Source organism: Coregonus clupeaformis, chromosome 37 (assembly GCF_020615455.1).
Source record: "Coregonus clupeaformis isolate EN_2021a chromosome 37, ASM2061545v1, whole genome shotgun sequence".
Taxonomy (NCBI): Eukaryota; Metazoa; Chordata; class Actinopteri; order Salmoniformes; family Salmonidae; genus Coregonus; species Coregonus clupeaformis.
This window is the reverse complement of record NC_059228.1, coordinates 9,753,821-9,780,009: the sequence shown is the minus strand read 5'-3', so window position 1 is coordinate 9,780,009 and position 26,189 is coordinate 9,753,821. Positions and strand designations below refer to the sequence as shown.

General features: G+C 43.7%; 1 protein-coding gene and 1 pseudogene across 1 annotated transcript; both read right to left on the bottom strand.

Moving 5' to 3' along the window:
• Nucleotides 1-1,316: 1,316 nt before the first annotated feature.
• Nucleotides 1,317-16,245, bottom strand: LOC121553221 (serine racemase-like). Its single transcript, XM_041866229.1, has 11 exons — nucleotides 16,010-16,245; nucleotides 11,922-12,282; nucleotides 11,516-11,632; nucleotides 9,267-9,508; nucleotides 8,910-9,075; nucleotides 8,691-8,793; nucleotides 8,473-8,548; nucleotides 7,353-7,478; nucleotides 6,979-7,146; nucleotides 6,354-6,411; nucleotides 1,317-2,088 (listed from the first exon to the last, which is right to left on the bottom strand). The coding sequence occupies exons 1-11, from the start codon at nucleotides 16,108-16,110 to the stop codon at nucleotides 1,990-1,992; spliced, it is 1,617 nt and encodes a 538-aa protein (XP_041722163.1). The 5' UTR covers nucleotides 16,111-16,245; the 3' UTR covers nucleotides 1,317-1,989.
• Nucleotides 16,246-16,432: 187 nt separating this feature from the next.
• On the bottom strand, nucleotides 16,433-21,994 carry LOC121553286 (annotated as a pseudogene).
• Nucleotides 21,995-26,189: the final 4,195 nt, after the last annotated feature.

The window sequence follows — 26,189 nt, the reverse complement described above, 5'->3', positions numbered from 1 at the left end:
TCAATCATGCCCACATGCCCACAGCTGGCAGCACCCTAGTAATCATCCATTCGGAGCACAGCTGCATAAGACAAGATCGAAATGCCCATGGTCAATTTGTTTTGACATTGGATATCCCCATGAGAATGGTTAGGGACCATCAGTAAATTACACAATGTACATGGGCCAATATTTTAAAATGTCAATAGCTCCAAATTTCAATGACTTAAAAACCTCAAACCAACTGATTGTAGAAATCCATATACAAATATTGACAGCATTTAATGAAAAGGTGTGCAACATAAAAACATTGTTCCATTTACATTGTGTAATTTGACAGTCCCTAACTAGCCCCACAGATAGGCTATCCAAAGTCAATCCAACTTTGCCAAGGTCGCACCCTTACCTGCTGAAGCTAATTGGCGAAAAAAGTTGGCTAGCCTGCTAGCTAGTCTAGGCTACTTCCAGACACACGACCTGGTTAGACTTTTTCAACTTACCTAGAAGGGTGAATGACTAACTGTGTACTGTTTTAGCAGAGTGAAAGTAAAAACGCTTCCCACGTTTGAACTCACACACAAGAGACATCCACATCAAAGCATGCCTCCAAGACCCAAATCTCGTTCTCAGTCACATTTCCTAATGAGGAGAATTGAAACCGAGGCTAAAATCAGTAAGTTCAACCTCCCCCCTTTATTTTTGATACAACTGGTCATCTTTCAGATAAACTGGAGAAGCTTGAAGGGACAGGTCATCTTGAGGAACATTTTGTAATATCTCAGTATCAATATCTCACTCGGTTCAGAGTTGATGATATGTTTCTTTGTCTTAGGCACAATAGATGGGTGAGGAGGCCAGGACATTGAGAGGTCCAGATTGCTTCAATGATATACAGTGGGAAGTTTCTTAGTACTGACCAACGGGGTCAGAATGTCCTCTGCTAACGAACTTAGGAATTAGCCCATCTTAATCGCCCCGTCTCTCCTCTGGCGCTGTCTCCAATCATTAAATCAACGAGATGTCATCTTCTGAACCATGAGGAAACTTTCATTTCAAGGTCTCTCGCTCTCATCCTCTCTCTCAGCAGGGAGTGGGAGTAAGAGGATCAGGGCTGATTCTATACAAGGAACCTTTGGCCCACTTTCTTTAGTTCCCACGATCTAATTAATTGATGGGTAGATGGTAAGCAGATGCTCTAACACACCTATGAATAACATGCGTTGTGCAGTTTTACATTTAAATTTTTAGTTGATCCTATTGGCTGACCTTACCTGATCTCTTCTGAACTGGATATAAAAATTACGAAGACAAATCGTTGAATACATCATTATCATCATCTTTTATTTCCAGAACATATTAGTTTTGATTGTCACTACCGCTGTTGTTATAAATATAGATATGTACAACAATTCAAAAACAATCTGTATTGAAAATACTGTATACTTAATGTGTTATTTTTTCTCTCAGTGCAACAGTAGTGGTTTGTAAGGAGGAACCACATCAAAACGCTAGCTCCTAACTAGGGGCTAACCATGAGTAGACTATGTCGGACAGTAGCTAATGCACTGGCGTGACTCACTGGAATGTTAATGTTAATCATTATCACACTCAACGGGCCTGTTTCCAAGGCACAGATTAAGCCTGGTTCTGGACTAAAAAGTATGCTCAATGGAGAATCTCCATAGAAATAGATTTTTAGTCCAGGACTAGCTGGGCTTAATCTGTGTCCGTGCAACTGGCCCAAAAGTACCCCCTGAGCTCCCTAATAACAGAAGTGTTGGGTGAAAGTATTGTTTTCTCATCAGAGCAGTATATGCAGTAAATGCCATATATTCCAGTATTTAATTGTATCTCCTCTCTGCAGCAAAGATTTCAATGCATGTATTTTGTGTTAGTTTGCATATATATTCACAATGTTTCTGTTTCATTGTGGGTGTGTATGTACATGCGTGTACATGCTTTGTCCGTGTGTGTGTGGGTGTTCAGATTGAGAGCCATGACAAGTGTTGATCACCGCTCCAGCCAGCGTAGTGTGGGGTAGCGCTCAGACAGTGTCCTGCGGAGCTGAGTGCTCTGTGTTTTATCCCTGGTCTCCACTACACACTCCACCTGTGGGCACACAACACAGATTTAATCCTAATAATCTCTCGCTGCTAGTGCTACATACACACACTGTCTGTCAACTGTAAATAAACACTGGAGTGTCTAAACTAATTATACATTGACCCACTAACACACGTTTAAAACGTACAATTGCTATGTGGTTATATCATCTGTCCTGCCAACAGCAGATTGACATAAAGTGTAGTCAACTTTGTTCTAAGGGCAGAAATAATCTGATTGGTTTAGGGCAGAACAAATCCGATTGGTCTCTAAAAGGTCAATGGGCAGTGTTTTAACAGTTGCACAATTTACGAAAGCATTGCGGAGGTTTGAACTGAGAATCTTGTAAATAAAACTTTCAGTTAAATGTTGTAACATTTTGAAATCCTTATTGTGTTACAGTAGTCAGACAAATCTGACAATATCTCTAAGATGCAACTGGTCTCCTGAATAGTAAAATGTAGTAAGCTAGCAGCAACATGCTAAGCTAATCAGAGCAAGCTAGCTAGCTAAGCATTTAGCAACTTCTTAGCTACTCATGTTGATTAAAAAGATAGAGCTAGCTAGCTAGCTGTCAAATATACAAGTCAGCTAACATTTGCTTTATTGAATAAGGTATAAAACTTTAAAAAATGGGGATGGACAGTTATGCTGCCCCGGGGGCAGCCAAGTAAAGTTCTAAGCTAAACAGAGCTAGTTGGCTACCAGAAAGCTATCTCTTACTAATGTTGAGTCATAGAATAGAGCTAGCTAGCTAGCTAGCTAGGTCTCAAATATACTAGTAAATCAGCTCCCACTTACTTGATCAAAATATTTAATTGAATAAGCCATTTAAACAGAAAAATTGGAATAGACTGTTATGCTTACCTGGGGGCAGAAACGTAAAATGCTAAGCTAAGCTAAGTGTAGCTTAGCTGAGCAAAGCGCTATCTCATACTAATGTTGAATTATAAAATAGAAATAGCTACCAAGTTAGGTCTCAAATCTGCCAATAGGTAGATATAAACTCCAAAATTGGAACAGACTGTTTATGCTGCCATTGGGGCAGAAATGTTAGTTTGGGTCAAGATCCCTTGAGGCCATAAGGACAGACTTCAAGCACAAAAAGTCATTTTAAAAAGTCTGATCTGCCCTCGGGGCAGCCATTTGAATGCACTGTTTAAATGCTTACCCAGGGGCAGTAATGTTAGTTTGGGTCAAGATCACTTAGTGCCCCAAGGGCAGACTTGAAGCACTAAAGGTAATAAAAATAGTATTTACTGCCCTTGTTGAAGCCATTGGAATGCACTGTTTAAATGCTTTCCCAGTGGCAGTAATGTTAGTTTGGGCTAAGATCACTTTAGTGCCCTAAGGGCAGACTTCAAGCGCAAAAAGTAATACAAAAAAAGTATTTACTGCCCTAGGGGCAGCCATGACTTATCTAAATTATATCCTAGGGTTATCTTCACCCAAATTAATATTACTGCCCCTGGAGCAGCATTTAAACAGTGCATTCCAATTTTTAGTTTATTACGATGGTTATCTTCACCCAAATTAATATTACTGCCCCTGGAGCAGCATTTAAACAGTGCATTCCAATTTTTAGTTTATTACGCTTAATCTTACCAATTATTTTTGCTTCATATCATTTTCTCTAGCTTTTATGATTTAACATTTGCTAAGCCCGCTAGTTCAGTTTAGCGTAGCATTTTACATTTCTTCCCCCAGGGAAGCATAACAGTCCATTCCAATTTTTTTATTTATATAGATAGCTTATTCAACTAAATATTTAAGTGGGAGCTGACTTACTGGTATATTTGAGACCTAGCTAGCTAACTCTATTCTATGACTCAATGTTAGTAAGAGATAGCTATCTGCTAGCTAACTAGCTCTGTTTAGCTTAGCATTTTACGTTGCTGCCTCTGGGGCAGCATAACTGTCCATCCACATTTTTGTTCATATAGCTTCTTCAATGTAAAGATGCAGTATGCAGAAATTACTCCGCCATTTCCTGGTTGCAAAAATTCAATTAGTTCGCCTAATTTTAGTTTATGTAGAGAATCATTGTAAACCGCTGTGAAATATATTTTCCATTACCAAAAATAGTATTTTCAGCTGTTTGAAGCTGGTGCACAAAACCAAAAGTAAAAGACACAAAAACAAAACTTAAAGAAGCATAGAAATAGTGCACATAGAACAGAGCTACCACTTCTTGGACTTGCTTTCAATGAGAATGACAGATCTCATATTTCTATGTGAATTTGGTCAGATTTCCCAAAAAGTTACATATTGCAGCTTTAACATTTCAATGAAGCAAACGCTAGCTGACTTACTTGTATATTTGACACCTAGCTAGCTCTATTTATTAATTCAACATGAGTAGCTAAGAGATTTCTAAATGTTTAGCTAGCTAGCTTGCTCTGATTAGCTTAGCATGTTGCTGCTAGTTTGCTACATTTTTTTTGTTTCCTTCAAGTCAGGAGACCAGTTGTATCGTCGTAGAGATATTGTCACATTTGACTCCTGTAGCACAATAATGATTTCAAAACGTTACAACTTGTAACTCAGGTTTATCTACAAGTTTCTTAGTTCAAACCTGCGCCATGTTTTCAAAAGTTGTGCGTCTGTTAAACTCCACCCAGAGCCATATATTTAGAGTTAGGCCAACTTTTAGAATTTTGAATATTGTTTTAATTCTAGACATTAGGTTACATGGCATTGTTTAAATATTCCCCATCTAATGTTGATAGAGCTTGCCAGCTTGTAGTCCTAAAAACTGGAAATGAGTTACTTCTGGTTATTTCAGCCATTCCTATGGGGAAAATAAATGGGGAAAGAATAGGGATTTGGGATAAATGCCAAAAATAAGGTCTGAGGTAACAGGCTTAGGAGATCTTATAAGTTCTATGAGATAATATCAGTGAGTTAACATGACCTTTATGAATTATGAAGGTCATGCTTTTTTTGATTACATAAATCAAATCAAATGTTATTTGTCACATGCACCGAATACAACAGGTGTAGACCTTACCGGGAATGCTAACTTACAAGCCCTTAAATAACAATGCAGTTCAAGAAATAGAATTAAGAAAATATTTACTAAATAAACTAAAGTAAAAAATAAAATAAAAAGTAACACAATAAAATAACAATAACGAGGCTATATACAGGTGGTACTGGTACCGAGTCGATATGCGGGGGCACAGGTTAGTCGAGGTAATTTGTACATGTAGGTAGGGGTAAAGTGACTATACATAGATAATAAACAGCGAGTAGCAGCAGTGTAAAAATGCTTCAAAATTCACAACAAGTGACGTTAGCTGATGAAGATAATCTCATAGAACAAAACGTATAAGATCTCCTAAGCCTGTGTTTGCCACAGACCTCATTTTCAGCGTTTATCCAAAAACCCTCCAAAAATGCCATTAATATCCCCATAGGCTTTGTCCAACGAACCATGGCGGATTTAGTGCCTACAAAAAGACACCATTACTATTTCTCTCTATGGGGAGCTAATATGGCTGCCATAGAATGTTGTAGTGTCATGAAAATGCATCATAATGCTCATTCTAGACATTCAGTTTTATAGTATTTTTTAATATTCCCCATGTAATGGTAATGGGGCGCTAACATGGCTGCCATAGAATGTTGAAGTGTCATCTAAATGCATCATAATGCTGAAACCGCATTGGCCCAACTCTTAATACATGGCTCTTACTCCACTCATTGACCTTTTAGAAACAAATCGTATTTGTTCTGTCCTAAACCAATCAGACTCTTTCTGCCCTTAGAACAAAGTTGACTGGACTTTATGTCAACCTGCGACCCAACATGCTCCCAACACACTCAACACACCTGAAGTCCCAATCGATTCCAGTCTGGCTCAATTCTATGACTATCCTTAATCCGCTACATTGTAGTAACATAATATTCTACCTTTACCTGTACATAACTTATTTTACAGCTATCAACTTTACAGTCAGTTGACATCACACATCTAGAACTTTAAATCATGCTTGACATTAGTAGGCAACGCCTCAATCAGAAATTCTGAGTCATAAACCACTTCCAAATCAATCACATATTGACACATTGTCTAGCAGCACTGGACCCGGAATCCACTACTTATCTCACACCACCCTGCACTGCCAACACATTGGCAACCGAGCCAGGGTTTCCATGGCAATGGCAGTGTGAGAAGCGCTTCATATATACAGTCATTTGAGAAGCAGTTGAGTGGATTTCGGGGGGAAGAGGCGAGGAAGGTGGGAAGAAGGCTAAGGCTGTCGTACCTGGGCCTTGAAGAGATCGCCTCTGTCACTGTATCTCCGGTGGCAAACATCCAACAACCTGAGGGAGAGTGAGAGAGAGTAAGAAAGAAAGGTAGAGGTTGAGAGATGGAGGATGAAAAGAAGCATTAGTGAGAGGTAACAGATGTAAACATACAGAACAAGAGAAAGAAACAGTGGATGAGGAGGAAGAGAGGAGCAGACTAAATTCACACTGTTAGAGGATTTGTATATCCAGACTGATCATCCTGCCAGGTAAAGCCTCCTCCTGTACTGTGGCTTATTCTGATGTGATCGGATGTGGGGGAACAGGGTCACAGGGCCAGATTGGGCACAGTGGCATTACTGTCACAGAGAGAGTTATCTAACTATATGCACCATAATCTAACTATACACACTCATCTCCATCCATATGTAGCACAGGTATCAGGAATTTGTTGATTAATAAGCTCTGGCAGTACTGGGTTATTGTCAGTCTGTATGACCACACACTGATATGTGTGTGGGATGTGTGTGTGTGTGTTTCAGATAAATAGGGAGTAATCAACCTCTTATACACTAGGGTATTCATATTCAGATGTACAGTATAGGTCATAACTATCTGTTCTTCTGTTAGTGTTTAGCTCACTTGATGTCCTCTCTTGCCAGCATGTCCAGTAGCTTGGCCATGTCCCCCGGAAAGTCCCCCAGCTGCACTGTAAACTTGTTGACGCGGTCATCCAGAATCAGGGCGCGGTCAACACACTGTCTGATCAGGTCCAACTCCATGTTAGCACTGCTCACCACCACAGCTACCCTGCAGCGGGCAGACAAGGAGATAGATGCAGACTCAGTTCATCGGAATATCAACAGGTTACATTTTGGACACTATGGTGTGAATTCTAATTTCCACTTAAGTCCAATTTTCATTTAGTCATGCATTTACAGTATGTCAATGGGAGTCTTAGGATTCACTCCTATGTTTTGGTACAGTAAAAACACCCTGACAGTGTGTAAACCCACCTTTTGCCCTTTAGCTCTGGTAGTTGCCCAGCCAAGATGGCCGCTAGTCCCATGGCTCCCTCTGTGTCTACTGTGGAGCGTTCAAACTCCTGGAACCTCAGCATGGCTACCAGAGAGTCCTCCTCTCTGAGGAGAAGAGATAGAGGTCAGAGAGTCTCAGAGAGAGAGAGAACAGCAGCAGTGCTAAAGGACTATTATCAAAACACTCTACTGCACTCTGGGCTCTAATTTGCGACCATCTTGCTCCCATATGCTCCTAAATATTTAGCTGTACGAGCTGGAAGTGGGCCTGGAAAAATAGTCACCCAGATAATACATTGAATGGTAAAATTATATTTGTGCCGTTAGGCGCAACAAGCTAAGTTGTTACATTTGTGTTTCTTGCCCGCTGCGCTCCGGCTGTTGTTACATTTGTATCATATTGCAGTGAGCAAAGTCAATGAGCAAAGTCAATAGAATGTATCATTTCACCTCACCTGTGAGAGTGAAGAGGAAATTCAGCTACTCTTAAGCACTTCTTTATTATTAGAAGTTTAATAATGGCCGGCTATTGGTTGGATTATTGCAACTAATCACGTTTTGTGTTGTATTCCCATTGTGATTGGTCCCTGAACCCATAAGAGACCATTTAGAAATATACAAAAGCCTCCTTCTTTTCTATCTGTTAAAGGCTAAGGCAGAGACACATTTGCTTTTAACACTCTGTTTGCTCCTCAGTTCATGCACCTTGATTGGAGAGCGAGGTAGCGGCAGTGTTCACTTCCCTTTGCACCTCACCTGTGAGAACCATGGTTGCAACTTTGCAATGCATAAAACTGCTAGACTCTAGCCCAAACCGTTCAAAATGTATAACTCATATGACCGGAGCTAAAGAAAAATAAAGGGGATCCTGGATAGCTCCTCCAGGATAGGATTCATATAGGCCTAATCTCTTTTCTGGTGCTCCTAAATACTTTGGTGCTTCTAACCTTTTAAAGTTGGGAGCATTAGTGCTACCAATTTAGAGTCCTGGAAACACTCAGGCCACTGGGGAACTGAGGGATGTCTATGTCCATATATGTAGAAAACTATGGCAAATGTGTGGTGAGAGATACCCTCCCCTTCCATAGAGATGTAGTACCTGACAGTAATGACTTTGTCCACAAATGTCTTAGCCAGCTGGAAGGTGTGTGTCCCCAGTGAGTGCTCAAATATATCTGGGGATAGAGAGCGGGATATAGGCGTTAGGTTCAGTGAGTAGTGCCATGACAATTGATATCTATTTAAGAAAAAGAAAGACCACATCACAGGGAGCAGGTGTGGGTTCAGAAAGCCTACAGGTGTACAAGGGTACAGTACCTCCATAAAGCTTCTTGTTGGGGATGCTGTAACGTTCACTAGTCACTGGGCTGCCTGTTTTGAGGGACTGTAGTAGCAGTGGGAATCCTTCTGGTTCAACTCCCTGTCAAAGAGAACAATGGTATATGAATCCCAATATTATTTTGGAGAGCATGGTTACAACTTACTCACTGTGACAATAGTACACTAAACACATATTGAGAGTGAGGAAACACTTACTATGACAGTGATGCGTGAGTTGAGGTGTTTGATGGCTGCTGCTGTGCTAACCAGTAGACTACACTGCCCACCAGTGGACACAATGACTGCATCTAGTTTGGGCACCTGCTCATAGATCTCCATGCCTACTGTGCCCAGCCCTGCCAAGTACAGAGCACTATCATCCCTGAGAGAGATAGAAAGTGAGAGAGGAAGAGAGAAAATAGAGAGAGAGAAAGAGAGATACAATATAACCATTTATCAGTGTCACATTGTCCCCACTGTACAGTACATGTTTTGAGACAAAGGAGAGCTATGGGCCTGGCGCCCATCTATGTGGGGCAACCACCAAAGCAGTCAATCTCCAGGGTGACTTACTCTTCCAGGCAGAGGTATCCATTTTCCTTGGCCAGGTGGCGGGCATGGTTCAGGGAGTCCCTGGCGGTACTACCGTAGGAGATGACCATTGCGCCATAGTCTCGGTATATTCTGAGGTGGGGCTGGGCACAGCTGGCTGGCATGATGACAAACACTGGGATCCTCAACTCCACCGCATGGTGGGCCACGGCCATGGAGAAGCTACAGTCTGTAGCCACGATCACTCCCTTCTTCTGCTGCTCCTGTGGAGGGGGATAGGAATTTGCTAACTGTTAAAGTGATTAGTATTTGTTTAGCTTGTTAGCTTCTTGTTAGCTACTTGTCAGCAGGGTTGCTGTCACGATCGTTACAGGAAGCGGACCAAGGCGCAGCGTAATAAGCGTACATACTTTATTTGTACTGAACACGACACAAAAACAATAAACAACGATGCGTGACGTCCTGAAGTTATACACAACACAAACCTTAACGGAACAAAATCCCACAAACCCGAATGAAAAACAGACAGTTTAAATATGGCTCCCAATCAGAGACAACCAACGAACAGCTGACACTCGTTGCCTCTGATTGGGAGTCACTAAGGCAAACATAGAAAACAACAAACCAGAACCCCCAACATAGAAACACACCACATAGAACAAACACACCCTGGCTCAACAAGTCCCATAGCCAGGGTGTGACAGTACCCCCCCCCTAAAGGCGCGGACTGCGACCGCGCCTCAAAAAGAGCAAAACAGGGGAGGGCTGGGTGGGCATACCTCCTCGGTGGTGGTTCTGGCTCCGGGCTTGACCCCCACTCCTTCTCTAACCCCCCAAAGTACCCCTGGTCCGGTCTGGCCCTGCTGGCCGGAGCTGGACTGAACACTGGTGGAGCGGATTGCTCTAGCTCCGACGTGAAGCCTCTGACCGGTGCCGGACCAGCCACCGGTGGAACAGGCACGGGCCGTGCCGGACTGACGACGCACACCACTGGCTTGGTGTGGGGGAGCAGGAGCGGGCCGAGCCGGGCTGTCGAGCGCACCCCTGACTTGGTGCGGAGAGCAGGAACGGGCCGAGCCGGGCTGACGAAACGCACCACTGACTTGGTGCGGGGAGCAGGAATGGGCCGGACCGGGCTGACGACGCGCACCACTGACTTGGTGCGGGGAGCAGGAATGGGCCGGACCGGGCTGACGACGCGCACCACTGACTTGGTGCGAGTGGCAGGAACAGGCCGGACCGTACTGGGAACACACACCACTGGCCCCTACGTGGGGGATCAGGAACAGGCCGGACCGGACTGGCAACACACGCCAGTACCTCTCGCCGTGCCTCTACAACCTCCTTCCCCCTGGTGACCAGTGACTCCCGTAACCTGGCGTCCTCCTCTGCCAATCCGCTGGGCCGCTCTGCCGCGGTCTCCTGCTGGCCCGTCGTCCACGGCGTTAGCCCCCCCCAAAAAAATTTCTGGGCGTCTCCCCTACCCGTGGACCAGGTCTCCATGTCCCTCGCCAGCCTTTCGCCCTTCTGCCACAAGGTCAAGCCCTTCTCCTCCTCACTCGGCTTGACCCAGTCGAGGAGGCGAAGGAGATCTGTTAGGGATCTCCCTGGCGATGGCTCCTGGACACGCTGCTTGGTCACATCTTGGTGGGATTTTCTGTCACGATCGTTACAGGAAGCGGACCAAGGCGCAGCGTAATAAGCGTACATACTTTATTTGTACTGAACACGACACAAACACAATAAACAACGATGCGTGACGTCCTGAAGTTATACACAACACAAACCTTAACGGAACAAAATCCCACAAACCCGAATGAAAAACAGACAGTTTAAATATGGCTCCCAATCAGAGACAACCAACGAACAGCTGACACTCGTTGCCTCTGATTGGGAGTCACTAAGGCAAACATAGAAAACAACAAACCAGAACCCCCAACATAGAAACACACCACATAGAACAAACACACCCTGGCTCAACAACTAGAGTCCCATAGCCAGGGTGTGACAGTTGCAATATTCCTGGAACCTTCAATAAATTCCCTGGTTTTCCAGAATTCCTGGTTGGAAGATTCCAGATTTCCTGCTTTTTCCCTCCTGATTCCGGGACTCCTCCAACTGGGATTTCGGGAAAAACAGGGAATTTATTGAAACTTCCAGGAATTTTGCAGCCCTACGTGTTAGCTACTTGTTAGCTTGTTGGGTACTTGTTTTAATAAATGAGCTGTTCACCAGCTGGGATGCATTGGGAAATGCATTGGGATTCATACCTGGTTGAGGGAGGTGAGTAGGTACAGAACGCCTCTCTCCTTCACTGAGCCTGTGTAGTGGAGGTGCTCCTTCTTTAGGAAGATCTCCATGCCATACTGTTTGGACAGTCTGGAGTACTGGGAACACAAACAAGCAGAATGCGATTAAGCTTCTGCATGAAGCAAGGGCCATAATTTAAAGTGTTTACTTTTAGAAAATAAACTACTACCTAGAATAAAAAGGTTCTTCAACCGTCCCTCCACAAAATAACCCTTTAAGAACCCTTTGGTGAAAAGGTTTTCCCTGGATACAAAATGGTTCTCCTAGACTCCTACAGGTCAGGGACATCCAAAGAACCCTTCATGGTTCTAGGTAGTACATTTTTTCCAAGGGTGTACAGAAGGCTCTGAACTGGAGCTGGCATACCGTGCAGGGGGTCTTCTGCATCCCTGACTGGATTTTGATGGCTGCAGCACTGATGTCCTCGAAGCTAAGGTACTCAGGCTTGGGTGGTGCGACTGCTTTGCGCTCGCTGCCTCTCTTCTTGTTAGTCTTGGGTGGGTCCATTAGCTGGATCTCAGGGGCGCCCACCACCTTGGTCTCGAAGGTCTTGACTTCCCCATTGAGGCACTCCTCCTCCTCAATACCAAAGTCCTTCAGGCGCTCCGGGTGGATGAGGGTGGGCCTCCAGCCTTCAACCCCATTACAGACGGGGGCGTCCTTGTTGCAGGTACTCTTGGAGGAGGTGGAGCAGCCCTGTTTAGTTGGCCCAAGACGCTGATCCTCGCTGGCGGAGAGAGGGAGAGAAACAGGGCTTGGAATTGAAGAGTAGTGGTTGGGTTTCTGTAGTGTTGGATACAGCTCTTACCATTATACACATGCATTTCAGGTCAACAGTCTCAGCAATGGGCTACACTCTCTCAGAAAAAAGGGTTCCAAAAGGGTTCTTCGGCTGTCCCCATAGGAGAACCCTTTTTGGTTCCAGGTAGGACCCTTTTTGGTTCCATCGAGAACCCTCTGTGGAAAAGGTTCTACATGGAAACCAAAAGTGTTCTACCTGGAACCAAAAAGGGTTCTTCAAAGGATTCTCCTATGGGGTCAGCCGAAGAACCCTTTCAGGTTCTAGATAGCACCTTATTTTCTAATAGTGTAGAGTGACGAGAGTGAGCAGGAGGAGAGAATTGCTAAATTCAAAATTGACCCCTAACCCTTATCACTTCTGTTTCTGAAATAATTTAATTGGAAATAATATGGTAATCGGTTCACCTTGCCTTCTGATAGACTGGGTGGGAGTTTTTGGGAATAAGGTTTGTACGTGTGTGTGAACACGTGGGAATAAGCCACTGCTTTACATTGTCTGGGAGTGATGGCAGTGACCTTGTTCTCTGTACAATATAAGATAATCCACACAGATCTTTCCATGTCCAGGTACACCTGGCTGTCCCTTATGACTACCAGAGTTTTGACCTATTAACCACACACACATTCAAGCACACACGCACGCCCGCTCACAAACACACACACACAAACACATGGCTCTAAGGTTAGGGAATGGTTGGAAGGAATTGATTCACCTTTCTTGTTCTCAAGAGTTTCACTTCTGCTTGATTTATTTAATCTCTGATTAAAGGATGTCTTCACATTATTTATAACTATTAAATTGTCTTTCAACTCAGTCTTAAGTACATGCAATAATTACCCATAGGGTAACACTTTACTTGACACCCAGTCATAATATGTCATTACAGCTGATATAAATTGTCATAACATGGTCATAGCACTGTCATGACCCATATATTTACACCTGTTGTGACATATATTGTGTTCTTTTATGGCTGGTTATAACACCTACATAAGAGTGTCAAAACTCACATTTATTCAAATTCATTTTTTCCCTGCCAATAAGTTTCCTTTCGTTTGAAAGTGTGTTTCTTAAATCCTAGGTTGTTGTTGTAATTAATTCTTTACAGTCATGTTTTTTTTCATCCTATTTTAAATAACTTGTAGAAAATACACTTTATGACACTGTCATGAAGCATTATGACCACCCTAAGTCACTTTACTTGGACTAAGAAAATACACTTTATGACACTGTCAAGAAGCATTAGGACCATCCTGTGTCACTTTACTTGGACTAAGAAAATACACTTTATGACACTGTCAAGAAGCATTATGACCATCATAATCATATAAGCCAGATAGGCCTATCACGTACATGTCCTTATGTCAAAGACGGTGTCTTGTCCTGCTCCTGAAATCTGCTCCTGCATTCATCCCAGTCATCATCAACAGAGCATTAGGGTAGGTGCATGTCTGACATTAACGTGTGCACAATTACAATGTTAATTTAATATTGTCAATAAAAAAAAAAGATATATATACTGTACAGTACCAGTCAAAAGTTTGGACACACCTAATCATTCAAGGGTTTTCCTTTATTTTTACTATTTTCTAAACTGTAGAATAATAGTGAAGACATCAAACTATGAAATAACACATATGGCATCATGTAGTAACCAAAAAAGTGTTAAACAAAATATATTTTAGATTTTAGATTCTTCAAAGTAGCCACCCTTTGCCTTGATGACAGCTTTGCACACTCTTGGCATTCTCTCAACCAGCTTCATGAGGTAGTCACCTGGAATGCATTTCAATTAACAGGTGTGCCTTGGTAAGTTAATTTGTGGAATTTCTTTCCTTCTTATGTTGACATGTAGGCTATGGTGTAATGGAATGTTTTGCCTTGTGTGATAGGTTTTGTTGGTTTTTTAACTCTTATGTAGGTATCATAACAAGCCATAAAATAATGCAATATATGTCACAACAGGTCTAAATATATGTGTCATGACAGTGTTATGACCATATTATAACAGATTATGACACGTTATGTCAGCTGTTATGACATATTTTGGCATGGTTATGACCGTGTCATAACGTGTTATAACACTGGGTGTCATGTAAAGTGTTACCAAATATAGCATGTGATGAGTAATGTAGAATCAGATAGATGCTTATTGTTGTTTTAGTTGGATTGTTATTAATACCAATACTCAATATAATAGTAATACAATCATGTACATGTAATTACTTTTTCTTCATGTCAAAACATTGCCGAATCATTCTGATAATAGTTAATGAGATTGATCATATATTTCAATCATCACATTTATTAATGAAGCCCTTTTTACATCAGCAGATGTCACCAAGTGCTTATACAGAAACCCAGCCTAAAACCCCAAAGAGAACCAATCTAACCATGTTTTTGTGGTTATGATACATAGCTACAGGATATTATCTACTATACACAGAGTATATAAAACATCAAGAACACCTGCTCTTTCCATGACAGACTGACTAGGTGAATCCAGGTGAAAGCTATGATGCCTTATTGATGTCACTTGTTAAATCCACTTCAATCAGTGTAGATGAAGGGGAGGAGACAGGTTAAAAAATTATTTTTAAGCCTTGAGACAATTGAGACATGGATTGTGTATGTGTGCCATTCAGAGGGTGAATGGGCAAGACAAAATATTTAAATGCCTTTGAACGGGGTATGGTAGTAGGTGCCAGGCACGCCGGTTTGTGTCAAGAACTGCAATGCTGCTGGGTTTTTCACACTCAACATTTTCCTGTGTGTATCAATAATAATAATAATAATAATAATATGCCATTTAGCAGACACTTTTATCCAAAGCGACTTACAGTCATGTGTGCATACATTTTTACGTATGGGTGGTCCCGGGGATCGAACCCACTATCCTGGCGTTACAAGCGCCATGCTCTACCAATTGAGCTACAGAGGACCACTCTGACCACCCAAAGGACATCCAGCCAACTTGACCAACTCTGGGAATAACTGTTAACACCTAATGCATGCAGTCATAGAACATTGACACTATGATTTACTTTATAATGTTGAGGAGAGACTCTGACATTAACCATTAAGTAGTAGACTATTTTGTATCCCTCAACAGGCTCCTACATTTTGCTCACAATATTCACTGCTGAAATGGATAGACCGCATGGTATAATTCAAACCAGCTGGTAGAATTGAACTTCACTTTAAGTTTCCATTGTGGTACCAGCTACTGTGGACCTGGGGAGAGAAGGAGCAGGGGAGGCTCGATGGGGTGGAGGGGCTGGTTCAGGTGGAGGAGGATGGGGATCAGAGACGGCTTTAGAGGCTTTAGATTTGGGGACAGGAGATGCTGGATGATGAGGCAGTGGTTTGCTGATGGCTGTAGAGGACTTGGTAGATTTCTTTGCACGAGGAGAAGGAGGAGGAAGATGGTGGAGGATTAAGGTTGTGACTGGCGGGCTTGGTTGACCTTGGGTAGAGAGAAGAGGAGGTGCAGGGGAAGAATGAAGGGGAACGAGGTGCCATAGGAGGTGCTACAGGAGCCACAGCAGGAATCACTACAGGAGTCACTACATCTGGAGGCTTTGGGGGTTCCTCTGGGTGTTGGGGGGGTAGTAGGATACACTGGGTGGGGGATGAATCTGTAGTGTCCCACCTCTGCCAGAAGGGGTCATTCTCACTGTCGTTGAATCCCACTCTGCTGGGCGATCCATCACCGACGTAGTTGGCGTAGATGAACTGGGCGGCAAAGTTCATCCTGGACCACAGAGTTTTCAGCTATAGTCCCAGGATCCACTCTAGATACGTTCTGAAAAGTCCTCTCCCTGCTCCTTCTGTGTGTGTGGCACGTCCAGGAGTGTGTTGGACAGTGCGCCAGCTCAGAGCGCTCCCACGGTGTTAACTGCGCTGCCCTAGATCCCTTCCTGGGGCTATTTAAGGCAGGATTAGCCTGGGGCACATGCCTGGTGGCACTCAGCCCTCAAGTCCAGCCTGCCTCCAGCCCTGGCCCCTCCCTCCCCTTGGCTCTATTCCGGTACCAGACCTGGATTAAACCTCCAGGTCTGTGACGCGTTGCTAATCAGATGCTCTAAGGGGATAGAGTTAGACTTACAGTTTATCTAGGGAACAATGATCTGGGGGCTTGGGCCGTCAGTCGATAAAGACACTAGGAGGATCAGAGAGGAGACTGGCCGGTCAGGCCTGGATAGAGATGGGAAAGAGTGTGTGTGTGTGTTTGAGAGCGAGAGAGCAAGGTAGAAGGTTCCTCCACCTCTGATCTCTGAACTAGGATGAAGATGTCCCCTACAACTTCCCCAACAGTCAATGGAGGATCAACACATCCTTTGACTTACTTCAGATAGTATAGCTGTGAACTGTAAACGCTCACTCATTTGCATCTTTGTGCGCTATTGTCATAAAAAACAGACTACACCACCTGGTGGAGGTTTGGAGCACCAGGTTAACTGTAAAGGTTCGAGTTCTAGTGACCAGTTTGGAACCACAGAAACACAAGGGTTCAAGATTTCAGCAAAAAGGATGATCTTTTTTTTTTGTATATATAGGTAGATTGGAAATGTATCAAAAATTATGTAGGCCACCCACTAAATGGGTTAGGGAGGAATCGATTCCACAAAAGGAAAACAAATGTTTCTCCTATTTTAGGGGATGGGGGAACTCCGGCAGCATGCCCGCTCCTCTCAATGCCGCTCCTCGTTTTACTCCGGTTCTGTCCGCTCATCTGAGTGAGTGTGACGAGGTGTGAAAGGAGTCAGGCGCAGGAGGTAAAATACCGAAGTCCAGAGTTTAATCCGTTTGCAGAAATCAAATGCCCCAAGCGTCAAACGAAACTGTACAAGGGAAAACATCCACCTTGGCAAATACACAGTAAAATGTAGCTAAACCGAGCTTCAAGCTCTCACAACAAAACAATCACTCACAAAGACAAGGGGAACAGAGGGAACACTTATACACATACTAATTAGGGGAATGAGCACCAGGTGTGTGTGATTGACAAGACATGACAAGTGGAGTGATGAGAATGGGATCGGCAGTAGCTAGTACTCCGGTAACGATGAACGTCGTGACAGTGAGCCTCTTAACAGTAACAGTCCAGTCTTCAAATCAATAGATACATTAATATTTAAATCTTCAACTTCAATTGTCAGTACTTTAAAAGCAGTGAGCCATCAATAGCAGGTATGTTAAAATGAGTGAGATTAAAAGCCAGCAATATTGGTCCTTTGACATTCCAGTAAAAGCATTTACATTTACATTTACGTCATTTAGCAGACGCTCTTATCCAGAGCGACTTACAAATTGGTGCATTCACCTTATAGCCAGTGGGATAACCACTTTACAATATGTTTTTTTTTTTTTTTTTTTTTGGGGGGGGTGGGATTACTTTATCCTATCCCAGGTATTCCTTAAAGAGGTGGGGTTTCAAGTGTCTCCGGAAGGTGGTGAGTGACTCCGCTGTCCTGGCATCGTGAGGGAGCTTGTTCCACCATTGGGGTGCCAGAGCAGCGAACAGTTTTGACTGGGCTGAGCGGGAACTGTGCTTCCGCAGAGGTAGGGGGGCCAGCAGGCCAGAGGTGGATGAACGCAATGCCCTCGTTTGGGTGTAGGGACTGATCAGAGCCTGAAGGTATGGAGGTGCCGTTCCCCTCACAGCTCCGTAGGCAAGCACCATGGTCTTGTAGCAGATGCGAGCTTCAACTGGAAGCCAGTGGAGTGTGCGGAGGAGCGGGGTGACGTGAGAGAACTTGGGAAGGTTGAACACCAAATAGGCTGCGGCATTCTGGATGAGTTGTAGGGGTTTAATGGCACAGGCAGGGAGCCCAGCCAACAGCGAGTTGCAGTAATCCAGACGGGAGATGACAAGTGCCTGGGTTAGGACCTGTGCCGCTTCCTGTGTAAGGCAGGGTCGTACTCCCCGAATTTTGTAGAGCATGAACCTACAGGATCGGGTCACCGCCTTGATGTTAGCGGAGAACGACAGGGTGTTGTCCAGGGTCACGCCAAGGCTCTTTGCACTCTGGGAGGAGGACACAACGGAGTTGTCAACCGTGATGGCGAGATCATGGAACGGGCAGTCCTTCCCCGGGAGGAAGAGCAGCTCCGTCTTGCCGAGGTTCAGCTTGAGGTGGTGATCCGTCATCCACACTGATATGTCTGCCAGACATGCAGAGATGCGATTCGCCACCTGTTTTCCCTCCAGTGTGTACAGCCGTTTGACTGCCCCGGAGTCCAGCTTGATGGCGTCTGTGATGTCGGTCAGCATCTGTTCGAAGGAGTGGGCCGTCTTCTTATTCAGCAGGATCCTCACTGCCTTCCTGGGCTTGACCCTGCTGCGAATGACTGTGACCAGCTTGGGCTTGATGAAGTCTCTGGTGCCGAGGCTGGCATCGCTACGCTGCAGCTCGCCCTTTACCAGGGTGCTGAGGGAGGACAGGGAGCGGGACTGGCCTGCCTTGATGCCCACTGACCAGTTGGGGTTAACGTTCTTGGTGTAGTCCTCCCGGCAGTAGGGCTCGTTAGAGGCACACACGTAGCTCTCACCCTCCACTAACTCGTCCAGGCTGCTGATCTTCTTGCTGCCGTCCACGGTGTAGATGCTCCGGACACCTTGTGGCAGGTTGACGTTGTCCGAGAGAGACCGGGTAAGCTCCATAAGCAGGGCGTCTAAGGACCTAAAACGGTCGTTGGACACGGCTTACACCAAACCCTTGAAGTATTTGTCACCATTTCGGTAGAACCGCACTTTTTTGGCTTTTAAACATTTAAAACATTTCACTTCCCTGTTTACTTTGTGACCCAGTCCGGATTTTGCCACTGATTAGTCTGATGCGCCTTCGAAATTCCATAGTTTTTCCAGTTTCAGTGTTTCGCAAGAGGTTCTTCTTCATCTCCATCTCAAACCATTCTGGCACACGTTGCTTCCATGGCTTTTAAATACACACCTCAGTCTGGTCAAGTGCCAATGGGAATGTACATTGAATTATTGATACTTGCATTCTCACAAGGGGTTGAGAATTCCAGGAAGTGGTGTGCTCCCGTATTCCCTCCATAGTAGCACTCCAATGTTGACAGCGTTGCTCCTATGAGTAAACCGTGAAACTCCAAACAAGGGTAAGTGAAATGCTTAAAAATACACAAAAATACACACGTGCAAAAACGGTGTGAGCAAGCCATCTCATGGTGGAATGTACAACAATAAGACCTCGTTATCACCTTGTCGTCGTCATCTCATGACACTATTACACTCAGTGTGATTAAAACAGCAACATACACTATCTAGTAAATACTGTAATATTTTATGTTTACAATATGTGAATCTGGGAATCATTTTAGTCATTTAGCAGACGCTCTTATCCAGAGCGACTTACAGTTAGTGAGTGCATACATTTTCATACTGGCCTCCCGTGGGAATCGAACCCACAACCCTGGCATTGCAATCGCCATGCTCTACCAACTGAGCTACAGGGGACAATCAGTGTGACTGACTTTACTTTGTAAGCAGGAAAGGGGGAGAGACAGTGAGAGAAGAGATAAAACAGAGGCAAAGGTCATCCATTGATTTATGAGCACAGCAGATATCTGTATCTCTCACATGCAGTACACACACTCCCATCTACACAATGAAACACGCACGTTTGTTTTACTATCCTTGTGGGGACCAAACAATTGATTCCCATTCAAAATCCTATTTTCCTTAACCTAACCTAACCATAAACCATAAACCTAACCTTAACCCCTAATCCTAACCTTAATTGTAAACCTAACTCTTAACCTAACCATAACCATAACTTGAACCCCTAATCTTAATTGTAACCGTAAACATAATCCCTAAGCTTAAAATAGCCTTTTTCCTTGTGGGGACCGGCAAAAATGTCCCCATTTGTCAGACTTTTCCTTGTTTTAATCTCCTTGTGAGGACTTCTGGTCCCCAAAGGATAGAAAACCAAACACACACACACACCAGATTTAACCCCTAATCCCTTTGTTAGTGACAAGGAGGCATGTCTCTGCCAAAGAGTTAACCGGCATCCAGAGCTGGCCTAATCTTTTGGCAAGACAATGGGGTTTTGTAGGGTCTGCAGAGTGCTTTTAACTAGGAGACTGGGCATGAACTAAGAGACTGAGCATGGGCAAGCTGTCCCTCTTCCCCCACTAAATTGTCCTTGATGATGGTCTGTGTACCACTCGGCCAACCTCTACCCTGGAGCTTTGGGGTTTAGATGGCTGGGAGGCTCTGTTCCTTTCAGCACAGCTCCCTGTCTATCTGATGATGGCGTTCTTGGCAGGCCAACCACTGTTGTTCCTGGAAAGGCTATCAGGGAACCTGGTTGTGCTTCCCACACAACTCTCCTTCTTGAGAGAAAGGGAGAGAGACAAAGAGAGAAAGAGAGAGAGATATGATCCCTGCATCCACCCTCCCCGTCTCGTTCTCTCTCTCTGTCGATTTTCCATTAATTTTACCCCATGTTGGCCAGCCCCCTAGCAATTTGAGTTCAACCAATGAGCTTCAGTCCCTCACCATACGAGTGACAGCTAGCAAGATGCACCCAGAGAGAGAGAGAGAGAAAGAGAGCAATGATGTGGTGCACATATCTGCACGTGACGTAGTACGCAATTGTTGGGGACCCCTTTTCGCTCGTGAAAGCTACTTTCAAAACTACTGGCTAAAAAGTATCCAAAAGTACACGAGAATCCCTTTAAGTCTAAAATGAAAAGGTATTTTATTTTATGTTCAAGAACTTATCTATTCACCCTTTAAATCCTTTACAAATATTGTTTCAAACATTTTCTCAAATGACATTACATGAAGGATTATTTGTCTTACACTGTTCAAATGTATTATGAAATAATAAAAAAAAAACATATTCTGTGGTACTAGTTCCATGAATTTCACTGTAGTGTTTGCCCCCTCTGTCAGACCCGGACAAACAGTACACCAAACGACGGCTATTGACCTGCCCGTTCGTTTGGTACTGTACCACTTCTCTCTAAACTAGGATGAAGACGTCCCCTACAACTTCCCCCACAGTCAAAGGAGGATCTACACAACCTTTGACCCACTTCAGATAGTATAGCTGTGTAAATGCTCACTCATTAGCATATTTGTGGGCTATTACATTTACATTTAGCAGATGCTCTTATCCAGAGCGATTTACAGTTAGTGAATGCATACATGTTTTTATTTGTATTTTTTTCATACTGGCCCCCCGTGGGAAACAAACCCACATCCCTGCCGGCCAAACCCTCCCCTACCTTGGACGACGCTGGACCAATTGTGCGCCGCCCATGGGTCTCCCGGTCGCGGCCGGCTGCGACAGAGCCTAGACTTGAACCAGGATCTCTAGTGGCACAGCTAGCACTGCGATGCAGTGCCTTAGACCACTGCGCCACTCGGGAGTCCTATTACACTCACTTGACTAATACTGTATTTTCTCATTGTGATTTAGATAGCAACATACACTATCTAGTAAAGAATGTAATATTTTATGTTTACAATATGTGAATGTGAGAATCAGTGGGACTGACTAGACTGTCAGCAGGAAGGGGGAGGAACAGTGAGAGAAGAGATAAAACAGAGGCAAAGGTCACCATTGACTCGTTTATGAGGACAGTAGATAACCATCTTCTCGGTACGCACTACTACGCATGCACGCACGTGCGCTCGCACATTATAAATACTTTATTTGAATCCACCAATCAAATGTATATTCAAAAGGATCCAAACATTTCAAAGGTGACTGTATGCATGGACACTCAAGGATACTGGTATTTAAGAAGTTTGTTGGCAAAGGCCTGCTCCATGTAGCGATCAAATGAGCAGCCCACATTCAAAATGAGCACCTCCTTCTGGCCTCCCTCCACAACAACAACATCTGGCGTATTTGGCACACAGGAAAACACATCATCATCAACATCAAACCAGCTTCCTCTTACACAATAATGTTTATGGATGCGTACTGTTGGTGAGACTACCTGTCTCACCTCGCTGACTATCAGGTCGACAAGGTGGTCATGTCTGGCAATGTACAAATCCTTGTATGAACAGCAACCATTCACAACATGGGCAACAGACTCCATTACATTTGACTCATGTAGAATACAACATGGGTCATGGTTTGCAAGGTACCAGAGAGCTAGGTTACATTTTGTTGGTAGAACTTGCAGCCTCGCCTTGACAGTAAAGGTTAGAATTTCCTTGCCAATGGCAGCATTCTGGTACATGGAATGGGAGACGGAGAGGTCAGCACAGTGGCGCAGTGGTCTAAGGCACTGCATCTCAGTGCTTGAGGCGTCACTACAGACCCCCTGGTTCGATTCCAGGCTGTATCACAACCGGCCGTGATTGGGAGTCCCAAAGGGCGGCGCACAATCGGCCCAGCGTCGTCCGGGTTTGGCCGGTGTAGGCCGTCATTGTAAATAAGAATTTGTTCTTAACTGACTTGCCTAGTTAAATAAAGGTCAAATAAAATAAACAGTCCAGATCAGGGAGTCTCCCCTGCAGCCCCAGGACAGTCCAGTGCTGCAGTAGCTGCATCCGTCTGATACCAAGGAGTGTTGTCCTCGATGTAGGATGAGATGTTCCATCATGAATGACAGAAGCCTCCACAACAACACTGAGGTCTGCTACAACTGGATCAGAGGCAGACACACACACACACACACCCACACAACCCTCTTGTTAGTGACAGGGACGCATGTCTATGCCAAAGAGTTAACCGGTATCCAGAGCTGACCTATTCTTTTGGCAGGACAATGGGGTTTTGTAGGGTCTGCAGAGTGCTTTTAACTAGGAGACTGGGGATTAACTAATTGACTGCTGGCTCTCTTCCCCCACGAAAGGCCCTTGCTGATGGGCTGTGTACCACTCGGCCACCCACTAGCCTGGAGCATTGGGGCTTAGATGGCGGGAGGCTCTGTTCCTCTCAGTACAGCTCCCTGACTGAAATTATTTTGTTATTTACATATGACTAATTTATTTTTATTTTGGTTGAGACAAGTATGTTAATGTTGTACTTAGTCCCCTTTGACTCCTTTTCAGTTTCAGTCATGATCCAGATAATGGACCAGACATAGCCTGAAATACAGAACTTGTTTTGTGTTATCATTCCACTCCATGTACTCTGTGTCATTACCAAACAATGAAACAACATGTTTGGCATGAAAAGGGGTGGAAACTTAGCACAAACAGACTGGATTTATCCAGGCTAGACCAGACAGTGAGTTCTATCAAATTTGACTAACCACAGACCAGATAAACAGGTAACACAATTTGAACAGTTTGAAAAAATCCTCTTACTTTTTCTGGTTTAATGAATAATTTTTCAGCCTCTGAAATAAATGTTTTAGTTGTAAAGGTACACTGGGTAATAATGAGACACACAGTATTTTACATTGCGGGTCTCTGCAAACTTAACTATGTGTGCTCAACCCAGCTAGTTTCTGCAAAGGCATTGTTTTTCAAATTCAACTAAATGTTTTCTAATTCAACTCAACAATTTCCCAATTTGAAGTCTAGCCAACTTGGATCTAGCCAACTTGGAAACGGCCTATGTGGCATCGGTAGTAGTCATAAACATAAATTCTAGTCCCAAAAATGACTAAAAAGTGTAAGTAGGATAACTTAAAATATAAAGTCAGTATTTTCCAAAACAAGAATGTTTGAGATTTAAGAAATCGATTACATTTCATATTTGAGGGTTGGGTTTTGATTTCAAGTAATGCCCAGTAACACATGGGTGTTTGTTTGTCTCGGAACGCACACTGACCGTGGTAAATTCCGTTTGATGTTTGATTTCTCTATGGGGCCAACGTCAAACTAACTTTAATGAGAGAACACAAAGATGAGAGAACACCTCAATCAATTTTATAAAGCCCTTTTTACATGAGAGAGAGAGAGAGAGAGAGAGAGAGAGAGAGAGAGAGAGGGAGAGAGAGAGAGAGAGAGGGACTGGATCAGCAGCACAACAGAGGGGACAGTCAGGAGTCATCAGGCCAAGTATTCCTGAGGCATGGTCCTATTTTCAAGTTTTGAAAAACAGTTCATTACTCTGAGCTTTATTATCGGTTTACAATGCACATTAGTGATATCTGCTCAGCGGTTAGTTGTTGGCTTTAGTGGCCTACAATCAGTTGGAATAGCAGGTTGGCATCTTACATCATGCTTCCCTTTTTTGTCCTTTAAGTTGACTATTTTTCGGAGAAAGTCAGATGTCGTTGATGACATGCTTCTGATAAAGTGGTACAGGCATCGGTACACTGTTTTGAAGTAAACTGCTTTGCAATTTCGACGCATGCCCCGGAGCTCCGGTATCAAACTACACAATGAGTAACGCTAACTTAGCTATATACACGGGGTACCAGTACCGAGTCCATGTGCAGGTATACGAGGTCATTGAGGTAGATACTGTATGTACATATAACTAGGACTAAAGTGACTAGGCAACAGGATGGATAATAAATAGTAGCAGAACCAACTAGGCTCGTAATCTAACAATTGTATTCATATTTGAATACAAGTTTGTTATTAAGGCACATGAAAGTTCACATGTTCCAGAAGGCATTTCTGCCAAAAAATGCATTTTGATAAAAAATAAATGTTTACATTCAAATTCCGCTCCTGTGAATTAGTGACGTGCGACATACGCCTAGTTTCCTGAAATGAGTCACATATCAAACATAACACATCATACTAATTGGAGTGTCCCGGATTTACATTTACTATGATACGTCTACCCCTGAGTCCATTTTTATTTTTATTTTTACAGTGCACAGTTGTTCCTGGAAAGGCTATCTGGACCTGGCTGTGCTTCCCACACAACTCTCCTTCCGAGAGTGAGAGAGAGATTGAGAGAGAGAGGATCCCTGCATCCACCCTCTCTTCTCTCTCTCTGTCCCCTTGGTGGCCAGGTGTCCTGTGGCTTGTTAGTGGTATGCGGTAATAACATGTCCTACATACTGTAACTAAGCCATCTCTCTCTCTCTCCCTGCCCTCTCTCTTTACTCTCCCTCCCTCCCGTCCATCCTCTCTTTCTCTATCTAACCAGTGGACTCTTTAATCTACATTCTTGCCACTATCAGCTGACATATCAAAGGTCCCTGGTCAACCCCTTTCCTGTCATCTCACTCCCTTCCCCGCTCTCTTTATCTTCTCACTCACTTTTCCTCCACTTCTTTTCCCCTGCTTAGCTCTCTATCTTCAGAGCTGCTTAAGAGGCCAGACGGTCAGCCCCTGATGGAGCCAAAGAAAGTCAAGCTTAATGGAGATAACGAGATTTACTACATAAGAGCCTCGGGGCGGACGGGTTTAGGGTAATTAAATATTGGTTTGAATAAAGAGAAAACAATACCTTTAAAAATCCATAAATGTATCATTCTTGTGCAATTTAAATCTATAGGCTACATTAAGGTTTTTCTTTCATTATTTTAGGCTATCTGGCATTAGTGCATAAACCTAAACTTTAGGGCTTAAATGTACGTGCGCCAAATAGGCTACACGGCAATCGGCAAATAATGCTTTTGGGAACAGGCAGAAAAAGTTAACGTGAATCCACGGAGGCAAAAAGGACCTTGTCGAAGTTTAATTCAATAAGACCAAAGCTGCGAAAGGAGAGTTGAAAAAGAGAAGGGAAGGCCATAAAAGTAATGTTTGGGAAAGATTTGGTGAAATGGTAAAAGAGGATGATAGCAATGTGATGATTGTGAGGCGCTATACAAATTCCGCAGTCACAAGACCGGACTTCAAATAGGCCTTTGGCATGTCAAGCAAACTGTAGCCTACTGTTTAGATTGGTTAAATGGAAACTGACATCTGGACCCTG